General features: G+C 37.2%; 1 protein-coding gene across 1 annotated transcript in view; it reads left to right on the forward strand.

The window, feature by feature from the left end:
• PTPRQ (protein tyrosine phosphatase receptor type Q) overlaps positions 1-11298 on the forward strand; it is a 93810-nt gene extending 82512 nt beyond the window's left edge. The window contains exons 39-45 of the mRNA XM_072330381.1: positions 848-924; positions 3884-4018; positions 4123-4248; positions 6411-6559; positions 8182-8317; positions 10529-10652; positions 10925-11298. Coding sequence (XP_072186482.1) covers positions 848-924; positions 3884-4018; positions 4123-4248; positions 6411-6559; positions 8182-8317; positions 10529-10652; positions 10925-10962 — 785 coding nt within the window. The 3' untranslated portion in view covers positions 10963-11298. The remainder of the gene's footprint in view (positions 1-847; positions 925-3883; positions 4019-4122; positions 4249-6410; positions 6560-8181; positions 8318-10528; positions 10653-10924) is intronic.
• Positions 11299-15155: the final 3857 nt, after the last annotated feature.

Raw genomic sequence — 15155 nt, forward strand, 5'->3', positions numbered from 1 at the left:
ATTAGCTGTGATGTGAGATGAGGAGCATGGCATTCCTTGGTTAATAATGCTACATTCTGTGCTATTAACTTTTCACAACAGCTGTTACTCCTATCCACTGCCTTATTCAAGACGAGTTCTAAATTGCAGTCGCTGAAGATTGATATTCATGACACAGTAAAATATAAACTGATGAATTTCAAAAGTTTTTAACTTTTATTCTGTTTTTTTTGTTTTGTTTTGTTTTGTTTTTAATAAAGTGTGGATCAAACCACAAAATTTGGACAGTTTCAGCAGTTCCTTATTCACACATGACATCTTTCCTGTTTTTCATCATTTCTGAATGCACACTGTGGGCCCAAATCAGAAACTCTCAATCACTTGTTATTTAGTCTTCTTTGAAACAAACTTCTCTGTAATTGATGCTTGCCTTATGTAAAAGAAATTTTGAAATTGCCAGGGTCTGGCTTAAATCTTTCACATGATGGAAAGACTGGAAGTTCCCTGATTCTTCTGTTTGACTTATGTCAAACATGATGCCTGTGCCAGAACAGCATGGCTTAAAGAACGTGAGCTACTTTTAGGTAGAGGATCCTCCCATACACACATTACATTTTAGGTTTTGGAGTATTCACCATTTTGATAAATATATTTTTGTATGTAGTAAAATTTGTCTGGAACCTGGATGACTCTACAATAATGGAAATTGTTTAAAGTGCCTTTGTAATGAGTGTTCTACTACAACAAGTACTGTTATGTTAACGATAATGTTGTTGTCTAATTCATTTGTAATCCATGGACATTTGTTACCTAAATCTGTGTTCTGTTAATTAAACTTTCAGTTAGCTAGACTTTATTTCTGTTACAGATAATAACAACAGAGTAAAGCTGATGCCTGATGCTGGTATTCCTGGATCTGACTACATTAACGCCAGCTATGTATCTGTGAGTAGGAAGTCTCTCACGTTTTCACTGTTTTTATTTTCTTGTTTTCTTTTCTTCAAAAAATAACTTGCAAAAAGAATAGCGTTCTTTCATTCTCTACAGCTACTATTTCAAGTACAAGTGACTCCTGTGGCACTGAACCTGACTAGTTAAAATATATTTCTCATCGTCAGCTTTCTTCCTATGCCTCACACTTCCCAATTGTGTTCTCAGTAAATTCTTTATCTGTACTTTTCCATTTCAAGTCTTGACTAACTCTTCAATCTCAAAGCATGAATCATGATTGTGCATTTATTTTGTTGTAGCACTGGATGGTGGTTTCAAGTGAGGTCAAGACTTGATTTGCACTAAGTGCTATTCAAACATAGCAAGACACGCAGACGGTAGTCTGAACAGATGACACAACAGCATGTAGAAGTGGTTATTTCCAGGTGACTGGGAGATGTTCACAGGGAATCAGCTAGAGAGCTGCAAATGGATGTCTTATCTCAACAGCATCCTCCTTTCTCATTAGCAAAAGTATGGAATTTCCTGATTCTGACAAGTAGCGGGAAGAAAGAGCCATGGGATCTTGTTACTTGGGTGCTTGGCTGTAGAACACACTGCCACTGAGGAGACCAGATGGAGCCTGGCCTAGTCTTTACCTTTCTTGTCAGAAACATGTCATAGAATAGACAGTGCAAAACAGCGACTTTCCAAAAAACTGAAGCAGATGCCAGCTGCAGAAAGTTTACCTTGCTGAGATTTTGTGTCTTTACTGCATGTAAGCATCTCAGTTTAGATCAGTGCTCTTCAGCGAATAGACTCATTTCTCAGGGCTAAAGCTTTACCCTTTGTGTGCTCTCACTTTATATATTTGTGGATTTGTTAATATATTAATGCACATAGGTGTAAATATGCAACATATGTATGTATTTACCTACCTCTTTATCTAGGTGTAGATGTATAAAGAGAGGGAATGAGAGATCGTGTAAATACTTTTAACAAATGGGAAATTTGTTGCTATTTTAGTTTTTACATTTAAGTGAGAAATAATCAGTAACTGAACTATGGATTTTGCATACCTGAACTGCAGCTCTCCAGCTCACTCTTAAACTAGGGAGGATTAACATAGTTTCCCACTGCCACCTGTTCTGTATATTACAGATGGAATAAGTAAGAGGCAGCTGTGAATTATAGGGCTATAATTCCAATGAGGAGTTTCGAAAATGCTGTAAACCACTGTGTCAGTTTTTCTGAGCAATAAACTGGGCTCTGTGATAACACTGCTGACTCTACAGCCATAAGCTTATTGTTATAATTGCTACTGCTGCTGTAAATATTTTGTAGTAGATTTCTGCAGGGTATGTTTGGATTGAGAAAACAGATCCATGAGAATTCGGCTCAGCATTTACACAGATTTTTCAACTTCCTTTCCCCAGATTTGTCCTCAATTTATCAATGAACTAAACAGCAGAAGCCAACACTAAAGAAATAAGAACCCAAAAAACAAAAAAACAACCTCAGCCTCTATTGCCTATTCCTTGAAAACCTTTAGGAGAGATCACTTTTTTTGAGTAAGCTCCAACTCCATTTTAGAGCAGATCATGGCTGGATGTCCGGGCCCAAAGAATCGCTGTAAACTGAGTTAAATCCAAATTGCTGCCTATCACAAGCGGTACTTCCCAGGGCTCAGTACTGGGAACAGTTTTGTTTAATATATTTACCAATTATATCGATGAGGAATTGAGTGCACCCTCAGTGTATTTGCAGGTGACACCACGTTGGTTGGAAATGTTGATCTGTTTGAGGGTCGGAAGGTTCTGCAGGGGAATTGGGATAGACATGTCCAATCACATGACATTCAACAAATTTCAGTACTAGGTGCTACACTTGGGTCTTCACAGCCCCATGCAGAAGTATAGGCTTGAGAAAGAGTGCTTGGAAAGTTGTCCAGTGGAAAAGAACCTGTGGGTGCTGGTCAACATCCAGCTGAACGTGAGGCAGCAGTGTGACCAGGTGGCCAGGAAGGCCAGTGGCATCCTGGCTTGCATCAGAAATAGCATAGCCAGCAGGACTAGGGAAGTGATTGTCCCTCTCTGCTTGGCACTGGTAGGGCAGCTAGAGTACTGTGTTCAGTTTTGGGACCCTCATTACAAGAACAACATGGAGTTGCTCAGGTGTGTGCAGAGAAAAGCAGTGAAGCTGGTGAAAGGACTAGAAAACAAGACATCTAAGGAGCAGATGAAAGAACTAAGGTTGTTTAGTCTGGAGTAGAGAAGGCTGAGGGGAGACCTCACTGCTCTCTAACATTACCTGAAAGGAAGGTGCAGCGAAGGTGGATGTCTATTCTTAGGTGACAAGTGATAGGACATGAGGAAATGGCCTCAACATGGCACTTAGTTTTAGCCTGTAGTACTAGGTGGATAGTTTAACTTACTTAATGATCTGAAAAGTATTTTCCAGTCTAAATTATTTTAGGATTCTATCCTGTGATTCTTGAGGATCACTGGAAGGACAAGGTCATCACTGTTGCTTGTAGCTTGCACTAGCCATTACAGTACTTCTCAGCTGTTTCTTTCACTCTGCTTCTCCTTAGAATTATTTTAATTATATTTTCCTGGCCTTTTCCTGATAAATTTCTTTGTGAGTGGATCTGCAGTAAGACTAATACGACAACTTAGATATTTATGAATGAGAACTCCTGACCTGATGCCCTTTCAATTTCTCTGCTAGAAGAATTTCTAGTAGGATTGCATTTCCCAGACTTTATTAGAACATTGGTTCATAACTGATGTATTCAATGGAAAAAATGCTTTACATCCTTAGGTTTCCATGGCCATCTGCCAGACCTACACCAATTAGTTTAGTACATCTGACAAGGTTCTAGCCTTAGGCTTCATAGCTACTGGCATGACTCACATGCAAACTCTTTTTTCCCTTGCCACTCATTATGTACTAAATATTTTCTTTTTCTTAGGGCTACTTATGTCCAAATGAATTTATTGCAACTCAGGGACCATTACCAGGAACAGTGGGTGATTTCTGGAGAATGGTGTGGGAGACCAGAGCAAAAACTCTAGTGATGCTTACACAATGTTTTGAAAAAGGACGGGTAAGTTACCAGTGTACAGTGTTTTATGTAATAGAAAACTCTGTATGTAGTTTCTGTAAATTTAACAGCATTATGATTGTTAATTAGTAATTGCTTCCCTGCAGATAAGATGCCACCAGTACTGGCCAGAAGATAATAAACCAGTGACTGTGTTTGGGGATATAGTGATTACTAAATTGGTGGAAGATATTCAGATAGACTGGACCATCAGAGATCTAAAAATTGAAAGGGTAAGTCACACCTGGAAGCTGATTGAATAAAACAACTCAACATCAGAGGTACCCCAACCCAACACCCAGCTACCCCTCAGTGTTCTTTCCAACTTTCAATATGTGTACACTACACTGTCTGGTTTTCTTGAGCGTTTTTTAAATACTGTTTTTTATTCTTCCAAGGATTTTCTCCAGGTTCTATCCCAAAGAACTCAAATATGTGGCCAGCATGCTATGAAGGGCCTATCAAGGTTACTGAACCTCTGGTCTTGTGGGAGGTGCAATTTCTATTTGGACACCTCAGTTGTCTCATCTAGAAAGGAGTAATCCTAACCATTCTGTTATCAGACAAATCCCTTTGAATGTACCCCTCTCAGATTAAAGGGCAGTATGCTTGGCTGTAGTGCAGCTGTTTTGCATTGTACCACCAGCCATATTGGCCTCCACCCCCAGGAAATTCACCCAATATAAATGAGAATCATCAGTATTACTCCCACTCTTAGTGCTGGGAATGGAGGTGGCGGAGTACAGCTTACATGTTCATCTTTGTCATGATCCACAACTATAGTTTATGTACTTTGGAAAAACCAGCACCCGGCATTAAGTCAGACCAGCAGGTGGTCTTGGGAAGGAATCTGAACATAATGACCCAAGATGAAGTCAGCCATCTTTTACATAACACTAATGCGTTGTATGTAGTGCAGTCACATGCTAGAACAGAAATTCCTCTATCCAAGTAGAAAGATGCATTACTATCCTGTGGCTTGTTCGTATTACAAAGGAAACACAGCAGTTAGGGGATTGTTTCAGTTGTCAGACCCATAATGTTACGCACAAAGTTCAGGACAACTGACTGCTTTAAAATGACCGGAGAGAAGATTGGTTTTGTTTGTTTGTTTTTGTTTGTTTGTTTTCCCCAGCTAAAATAAAACACAGGTTAAGCAAAATTAAAAAGGGACTCTTTTGAGTAAAAATGTATGCCAGTTGCATATTAGTGAGGGTGAGTTGGATAGTAAACAAGATAATTTAAGCTGAACTGACAAAGTACTCTACTTACAATAGGGGAAGTATCCCCCATGAGGGCATACCATCTAATGTGCTGTATTTCTGTCTTTAAGACTGCACTTCACCTTCCACCTAAACTGATGGATTCTTAATGATTTTCCAGTGCAGGTAATAGGCACATATACACCAAATCATTCTTATTAATTGCCAAATTGCATTCAAAAACATTTTTTTTATATACTGATCAATTTTTATAATACAGCAAACTAGTTCAAACTAGTTTCTACATGTAATTATTCACAGTTTTTCAGTGTTTTTTGCAATATGAAATTATCAAATGGTTCAAAACAAACCGAGAATGAGCTGGCTCATTACAAAAGACTAGATTAAACTGGAACTCATTTCTGCAAGATACTGTGAATGATAAAAAATGAAACAACTCCAAAAACTCTGGAGAAGGTAATGGATGAAAATTCTGCTGAGTACTACCAAATTTTTAGATACTGTCTGTGGCTGAGGTGGTTCATGACTTGCAAACTACTAGGAAAGAAAAGGATATACTGTGGAACTGTAGCTGCACTGTTGGCTTGTATTATTTCCACTAAGATTTTCACTGATTCCTGCTGGAAATGCAATAGTGGGTTAAGACAGGGTTTGGCCTGGTCCAGTGCTTTTACTGTTATGACGTCCTTCGTGGTTAATTTAGATAGCAGATCATAACCAGCTGTTTTTGTTGAGTTACTATTGCTGTTGCTCTGATTGAGAAGTACTTAGAAAATATATTTGTGTTTACCAGTGTATTTGTTTGCCTTAACTATAAGAGATCAGTATTAGAATAGTTGCTTTCCCCTAAATGAACTTGGCAGCCCGGTTCAGTAAAGTTCCAGACAAGCTCTTGAAATGTCAGAATGTAAGCAACAAATGATACCTATACAATGACTGAAGTCAAACAGAGAGTGACTGCAGAAATTCTTAATACTTCTTGAAAGATGAATTTGATGCCATCTTTCTCAAAACACTTGCCATAAGATCTGTGCACAAGAAATTACCCCTAGATAAAGAACCATCTTTGAGTTAATATGGTATTTTGACTTTCTTTTCTAAGTGAAGTTGCTGAGAAGTTTAAATGTAGCTTATGTCTTCTGCAAAACATCTTCCTTATATTTATTTTACAGCATGGAGACTGCATGATGGTGCGGCAGTGTAACTTTACTTCGTGGCCAGAACACGGAGTCCCTGAAACTACTGCACCAATTATCCATTTTGTAAAACTTATCCGCGCAAGTCGAGCACATGATAATACACCAATGGTGGTTCACTGCAGGTAAGTGAATTTATCAAATCATTACTTAGTATCTTGTCATACTGAGTGTATAAAGCTAAAGGAAACTGAAGGAAATCCGAGTACCTGAGCGTGACTCTACCGTGGACAGCAGTGAAGTCTTCTCCAGTAGGTTTCCTTATGCCTTAATCAGAGGTAAAAAATACCCAAGTAGGCCTGTTCTTCTATTCTCTGAAATCCCATTGAGATGACATCAGTGGAAGAGTGATTTCAAAATTACCATAAAGTACTGCTAGATTTGTATCAAGTTTCTTTTTTATCTTGAGAAGAGGAATAGCAGCAAATGACATGCTTTTAGTAACTCTTAAGGACAGCTTAATCCAGCGAGTGAAAATCCTGCCTATGGCAGGGGTGCTGGAACTAGGTGACCTTCAAGGTTCCTTCCAAACCAAGCCATTCTGTAATTATGTTTATAGCTCTTAAAAATTAAATTCTAAAAATTGCATTTAACATCTACACGTCATTATTATAAGGAAGTAACTATTTGGGAGTCATGGAGAATGACAAATACGTATAGAGGATAACATGTACTGGATTTCAGACTCGGTTGTCTGTAAACATTTTAAATCTATATTTAGGCTCCTAAATAAATGTGCTGAAGGTTAGAGGTGTTCAGCTCTGAATGGAGAGGTCTGGGCTTGATTCCTTGCCCCATTCCCAATGTAAGGAAGGATATGTGTGGACAGAAAAACTAGGCTTGTTGTTTGTTACAAACCCTGTCTTTCTCCAGTGAGTTTATTATGAACTAGAATTCTTTTTATTTGTCTTCAGTGTCCTACAGATGTCTTCCACCACAGACTGTAAAATCTCTTTTACTTTATTTGACGTTGTTGTCCTCAGCAATTTGGCATTTTCCTCTACTGCAGGGGACAGAGAGACTGTTACAGAAAAGAACTTATATGCTGAGGTTACTTATATGCTTTGAATCCCATCCCCTTGTCTCAACACAGACACATGAAGGGGCCAGCGTGGGCAAGAAGCTCTGCCTGTGTGCCCAGATACTGAAGGTTCAAAATAGTTTTGCTATACATTACCTGATTACCTCCATAATGTACTCTGTATTTAATAATTAGTTGCAGAAAAGGCTGATTGATAGTGATTTTAAGAAAATCGCATTCATTCTCAAGTCTTTGATTAAAACAAAACTGGCTATCTGCATGTGCTGCGCATTCATCCTCATTTTAAAACATTTTGCTATATCTTGTTGGGTTTCCTCCAATAGAAAAAGCATCACAAAATCCAGATGTGATTTCAAACCATCTTGTGATTTCCATTTTTATTTTTTTTTAATCAGTGAAATTTAGAACATTCAAAGGAAAGTTGTGTGGTTGTGTTTCCTCCTCTGCAGGTTTCATTTAGTTAAATCACACTTTCCTATAGAACCCCTTGTAAAGTCAAAGTCAGAACCATATTTCACTTCATCTCCTTCACTTCATCTGAGGAGACATACTCACAAAACTAGTGCAAAATATCTCATTTTTTTCCATAGTTTTCTTCTCATAATCAGCTTACATTCATAACTAAGATTTTCTGAGGAAATATTTTGCACTAAAAAAAAAACAAAACCAAAAAAACTCATGTTATCTCCTGCATTATGTTTGCAGTGCTGGTGTTGGAAGAACAGGTGTTTATATTGCTCTTGACCATTTAACACAACATATAAATGACCACGATTTTGTGGATATCTACGGCCTTGTAGCTGAGTTAAGAAGTGAAAGAATGTGCATGGTGCAGAATCTGGTAAGATGTAACAGTGTATTCATATTCTGTTCTCCTGCTGTTAAAAAATTAAGTTGTTGATATTCTGATCTAAAAAAAACTAGACTAGAAAGCAAATACAGTTCATCTAGCACTTGTATTTTCTATTAATTCCTGCTTCTATCTGGATTGCAAATGCATACATTTAACTAGATTTTGGCCAGCAGTCTTGCCATTGCAGAAATGAGTGCTGAGCTGCTCAGATTTTAGAACCTAAATCATAATTACTTAAACTCTCAGAAAGTTCAAGTTTTGAGTGAAGTATGGGTGTTATATAAAACATGGCTTTGCTACACTGCTTAATTTCACCTTATTTACTACCTACTGTAGTTTCTTGCATATGTATATATATCTGTAGCATAGTTTTCTAGACTTTTAAATATGCACTTACCTTTGACCTTACCAGGGATACTTTGTGGAAAAGGAAAAGGAAAGGGAAAAGGGAAAAGGGAAAAGGGAAAAGGGGAAGGGGAAGGGGAAGGGGAAGGGAAAGGGAAAGGGAAAGGGAAAGGGAAAGGGAAAGGGAAAGGGAAAGGGAAAGGGAAAGGGAAAGGGAAAGGGAAAGGGAAAGGGAAAGGGAAAGGGAAAGGGAAAGGGAAAGGGAAAGGGAAAGGAAAGAACTTATGACAATCTTACTGTTAAGTAGGGAGGACCTGCTAATGAGGAAGACTTATACCCTGCTAGGTTTCTGGGTATTTGTAAAGGAACTGTAAATTGTAATTTATATTAAAGGAATTGAAATTGTAATGTAAAGCAGAATTTAAAGATGTTCTTAAAATCCCAGTGTATTGGCAATCCAACTGCATTTGCATGAGCCCTTTTGCATAAGTGTCCTGCAGGCCATTTCTAACCGAAGGCTGCTGCCTGAAATCTTTGACTCTACAGCATGACTTTCCAGTATACCATGACTTACTCTGTTCTAGCTTCAAAATCCTGAGATAGCTTGCTCCCCATCCAGGTCATTTCTAACTCATGTTTGCAGACTACAAAATGCAGATCAGCACTAAAACTTGCCGCAGGAGAACTGAACCTTGTGAAGTTTTATGGCAGATTCAGCAGTCAGGTTATTCTGACAGCTCTGTTATAAAACACTGTTTAGTAGCCTATAATTCAGATTTTACGTGATCAGCATAGAGGATGGGAGGAAAGAAGCCTCTGGAACTTCTCTCCAGAACTCAGTTTAGAGATCCCTCAATGAAACTGTCTGTAGGATCTACGAGTAAAATAAAAAAGCAGTTGCTGTCAGACCTATTTTTGTACTTGATTATAACTTAAAGATGATTTTCCTTCACTAGCAATTATTTTCTGAGTACAGAATGGCCTATATTTGTACAAAGAAACATCCCTGCAGTTACTACTCTCCCCATAAAAGCTGCATGCAAGTCCTCTATAGGGAATGACCTGAAACACACTGGGAAATTTTGGGTAATGCTGGTTGGTATGGATCAAAACTGTGCGAGAGACTTCAAATGTTTTGATCAACTTTCACCATCTGGCAGTGTCCCCACTGCTTAATTCACTACTATTGAGACATAATCTCAGGCTCTATACCTGTCTGGTTTTATTCTTTTATTTCATTATTTATTTCGTCCTGACATTGCCTTCTTTTATTTTCTCTTCCCAGCAGTTATTACCCAGAGTTACGTTATGCCCTTGGTGATGTCAAAGTAACTTTAGCTGCCCACCCTTAGCATTATAGTCTATTAAAAATCATGCTACAGTACAAGAAGTATCACTGAAAACAATGTGGGTTTTTCACTCATAGCAATGGTGCATCGTCCTAGAACATGCAGATTTACTTGAACTTTTGCATTTGAGTGCACCCTGCTGGCTCTCTCTATGTTATAAAGAGAGAAATTCTTTGTTCGGTTTCCTCAGTCTAACTAGTGGCAAAAAGTAATCAAACGCATCTTCATAGATCACAGCTTTACAGAAAAATATGGCACAGACTATATAAATATGAAAAATATTTCATATTTTTACTAGCCATAGCAATTAACATCTTTTGACCAATAATATATACCTCTTGATGAATGAAATCAGGTCGGACATATATATGATATCATCAGAGTATTGAGATGACTGAGTTAAACTGCAGTTACTTTCATAACATCTGAATGTTATATATAAAAAAAATATTTTCTTTTCTTTCTTCTTTCCTAATGAGACATCTTTAAAATCACATCTTTGCAGGCACAATATATCTTTTTGCATCAGTGTGTCCTGGATCTGTTGACAAGCAGGGGAAGTAGCCAACCAATCTGTTTTGTAAATTATTCAGCGCTTCAAAAGATGGACTCTCTGGATGCCATGGAAGGTAAGCAGATACGAGTGGTCTCAGAATTATTTTTCACAGCAGGTGTATTGACTTGTCCAGTCTAAGAAGCATAAACAAACATTTTCTGGCTTCAGAAGAATAAAGTTTTAGCATTTTGCAGTCCTTCATCCTCCCTTGTGCTAACAGCCATTGCTCAAGCCTTCCACCATTTTCCCCATGAGATCTTCTCACTTCAGCCAAAACATTTATCTGCCATTAGGTAATATTTGTTTACAAAGTAGGTTAAAGTAATATATCTGTTTCTTTTGTAGGTGATGTGGAGCTTGAATGGGAAGAAACTACCATGTAAATACTAAGACTAAATATTAAAGATGAGATTTTGAAAGTCAAAGTCATATTTTTGTAAGCAAAAGGGCCAAAGTACACTCCCCTGTTTTGATGATTGAAACAGACACAAATGATTGAAACAGCTCTTCTTCTATCAATGTGCCTTCATAAGTATGTTGAAGTATTTTATTCAGATCACTGAGCAATAATGCTATGAAGTACTTTTGCACAGAGTGCACTTCTGCTGTTATACGAGTACTACACTCAGTATGTACGTATTTAAATAGGATGTGTTTGAACATATTCCTTTTTTCCATTTATCTTTGTAAATGAGGAAAAATGAGCCAAATAAGATGTCAAAAAAATAATTGTATTCCCAGTGAACTTATTTTTGTGTGAATTTGCTGTGTTCATTGCGTTTTGGTTTTAAGTAAAAGCTACAGTTCCTTGAATCATTCTTGCTAGATTGCTTTTAATGTTGCTCTCAGTTCTCGCGGATCAATTCCATTACCATCATGGTGATCTTTACCTAAATATACATTCTTATGTTTTGAATCTTTTTTTTATGAGTGGTAACGTATCAGCTGATGATCCTGAACAGCTGAAGAGTCACCTTCTGACATGCGGAGGATTATTCAGTTTTTACACAGCACACAGTAGCTCTTCAGGGACACTTGGAGCTATTTAAGACAACTTATAGTCAGTGGATTGGTTGCTTTAAGTTTGCAATGGCGATTGCAAATGTTCAGTGCAGAAGAAAGTATTTTACATTCCTCTTACTTTTCAAAGCAGATAATTAGAAACAACAACTAAACCATCTGAAAAGCTATTACCTATTGTAGTGCATGTTAGATTGACTTGAGTAAATGAATGTTTATAATTCATTCACGTCTTTAGTATTCAGTATTTTAAAAGAAAACTCTAAATTTAATATTTTTTATAATGCAGCACCATCAATTAAAAAATAAAATAAAATAAATGCTCCCTTTTCAGGTTTGGTGAATCACTGTAGAGATAGAAAAGTACAGGAAGTAATGTTAGGGGATTTAATGAAAATCGTCTTCCACTGATTATTGTTATCAGAGAGAGATCAAAAACAGGAATGAGAGAAGCAGGAACTGCTTGCCTGAGAAGGAAACCAAAAACTGTTGAGTATGAAGACTCCTGAGAGAATTAATCTGTGCACCCTGGTTTATAGGAAAGTATTCAGTTGACGTTATTAGGTGAGGAGACTGATGTCTCATTTTTTTTCTCTGTATAAATAAATATATCATTGGGATAAGGCTGTGACCTTAATCTAAGATGAAAAACATAAAAGCAAAGAGACTTTGGGGTTTCCAGTGTATATTCTGTTTGACAGATAAAATCCATAGCCTTGTGGAAGCACCAAATGCAGGAAAATTAGACAAACTTCTTGAGAAAGTAGGAAGGTGTGTGTGTGTTTGTGTGTGCACAACTGTAAATGAAAGCTTTCCATATCTTTGACTGTACCTACAAGACAGAAAATACTGTACAGCATGTAACCTGATATTTATTCATAAGTGAACAGCAGAAGGTGTTTGATGTCTTTAGAATCTGGCAAGGATGGTGCAGATTGTAAATCAGTGAGGACCCTTTCAGCAGAAAGTGCCAAATACCTTAAGTGAAAATCAAAAGGCAGTATTTGAGGAGATGAAAATGGTCTACGAGGATATTTTGGGCGATCTGTCTTTGATGAAGACTGACGGTATTGCAAACATCACCTGTCAAGCTAAAAGGAAAACAATGCCTTTTAAAGCTGGGTAGACGGAGAGAGAGGTGATGTCCACAGCTGTTCAAGTCTCTGGCAAAGCATTCGGTACAGCTCTAGTTACATTTGGTTCATATGAAACATGTGTTCTTCATTTATTATACACGTACTTTAAAGTATTCTGACAAATTACTTATAGGGGCTTACAGATGTTTTTCATGATTTGTATTTGTACTTGGTAGCAGTACATGTAGCACTGTGATAAATTGACTTTATAAAGTCATAATCTTGTCTAATTTTCAATCCATGACAGTGGAATATACATATGTGTGTCATTACTTTTTTGTTCTCATTGAGAAAGGCTAAGTAGCCTCTTGCAACTTACAGTAGAACTCTGGAAGTTCCAGACATGCTTAAATGTTTTCTGTTTCATCTAATATTTATCACAAAGACTCTTAGATCTCCCTGTAGTCAAACTCAATTCATTAGCATATTTGTCTGACATCTTAGCAAGATGTTAGAATACTTATCACTGTTCTGTAGGTCAAAGAAAAAAAAAATGAAATTTAATTCAAATAATTTATAATAAATGTTAGCAATCTGAGAAATGCTACCTTGGCATATTTTGCACTGTATTAAGGATAAAGGCCAAAATTCAGCATAAACTGGCTACAATTCCCAGAGCAACTGGTAAGGAAAAAAAAGAATCTCCAAGCTATTCTCTTCAGGAACCATTTTTCAGTATAAATAGAGCAGCAGTTCATTGACCTCCTCACGTGCCCACCAATGATTTACAGGAACAGCGAAGCATCCCTCAGACCTCTATCCAGTCACGAAGAAAAAGATTCCACAGTCTGTTGTCTTCCAGCTCTTTCCTTTTACAGCTGCTCCTGTGTTGGTTCTACTGGTGAAACCGAGAGCAGGAGGTGGGCAGAATTTGTCCAATTGCTATTTTAGGAATATATGTGAAATTTGTCACTCAAATTTCTATAGCTTAATGGCATAGCTAGTGTAGCAAGAATACAGTCTATCAAAAGCAGAGACTGAATGAAGAATGAATAAGAGCTGGGGAATACCCAAATTTTACAGGAAGATTAGAACTGCACTTAAATTAGGTCATACTTTATTATTTGGTATATTTCTCTAAAAAATTGGCATATAGATATGTATGTATATCTATCTATAGCCAACTCTGTAGGATGTCTTCAAAAGAGACTACTGTCAGTGCCCTTAACAACAGATCTGTTCTGTTTACAAAAGTAAGAGAGCAGCAGCACATTACACTCGTGTTAAATTTGAAGCATTTTTGAACTGTTCTAAGTATCAGAACCTATTCAGCAATTTAATTTCATAACATTGCACGAAAGACCAATCTTGCGTGCCATCTGTGTATTCCTATGTTACAGAGTTGCTTATATGCAGTTATTAAGAAAAAAAGCAGCAAAGAGTGATGAATTAATCATGTTTCACACTGAGGTCACATATGACAGTGAGCTTCCCTCGTTACATACAGAGATGTAAAATGTTTCGTGGATTTAGAAATTACACTTCAGTTTGTCAGAGAAGGAAACAAACCTTTGCAAACACAAAATGTTTTTTCTATGCCAAAATCACACTGCACAATTAGTGTCTGCTTCACCAAGGTTAACCTTAGAAGTGCCTTAACGTGTATTACTTACTATTTGCAAAGCACATTCAGAACCAAGCCTGGAAATACAGCAATGGAATTGAAGACAAAAAAAGAACAGAAGAGTACTGATATCAATCTACAATCGTACCTGATAAAGTCTTAACTACTGTAATAGAACCATCTTCCAACAAAAGAGGTGCTTAAATGGAGTCAAAGAAATATTCATCCAGTTACCTAAAATAAATAAATGCCCACAGTATGTGTTTCTAATTTTAGGATTGATAGAAAATCAGATTAAAACTTAGACTTACATAATTCCAGGTTAAAATAACTCATCAATTTCATGGAGTCACAGTTTAACAACTGCAGAGTTACAGCACAAAATGGTCTTCTTACGGTTGTTTCCAAGTGAGTTTTCATGGTATCCAAGAAGCACAGAGCAAACATCATTCAGCTACTGATTTATTCAGCTACTCAGTTTATTTCAAAATCTTAAATTCCTGGTATGATAGGTGGGAAAACATCTTGCTGCCTCTTTCAAATCAAAGATATTTCCCAACTCCAATTATCTTCATAAATAGATTGGCTATTGACCATTCCTCTATCTAGATAAGAAGTTGTTTTTAATTGGAAGCGATTTGATTTCTAGCAGAGTAATTCTGCTACGTGTTTATCACTGTGAATAGAAGCTTGTGCTGATGTGTGGTGCATTTCTAAAACAGGTACATCTTAACTGGATGGTAATTGTATTTTGCAAGAACAACTGAGATCTTGTCGGTTTCCCATTGTGCAGAGTTCAGAACCATTAAGACTGAAGCTAGACAGTGTCTAGTGCAGGCTCCAAGATCTGGGCTTT

The sequence above is a fragment of the Excalfactoria chinensis genome, chromosome 1, assembly GCF_039878825.1.
Source record: "Excalfactoria chinensis isolate bCotChi1 chromosome 1, bCotChi1.hap2, whole genome shotgun sequence".
Taxonomy (NCBI): domain Eukaryota; kingdom Metazoa; phylum Chordata; class Aves; order Galliformes; family Phasianidae; genus Excalfactoria; species Excalfactoria chinensis.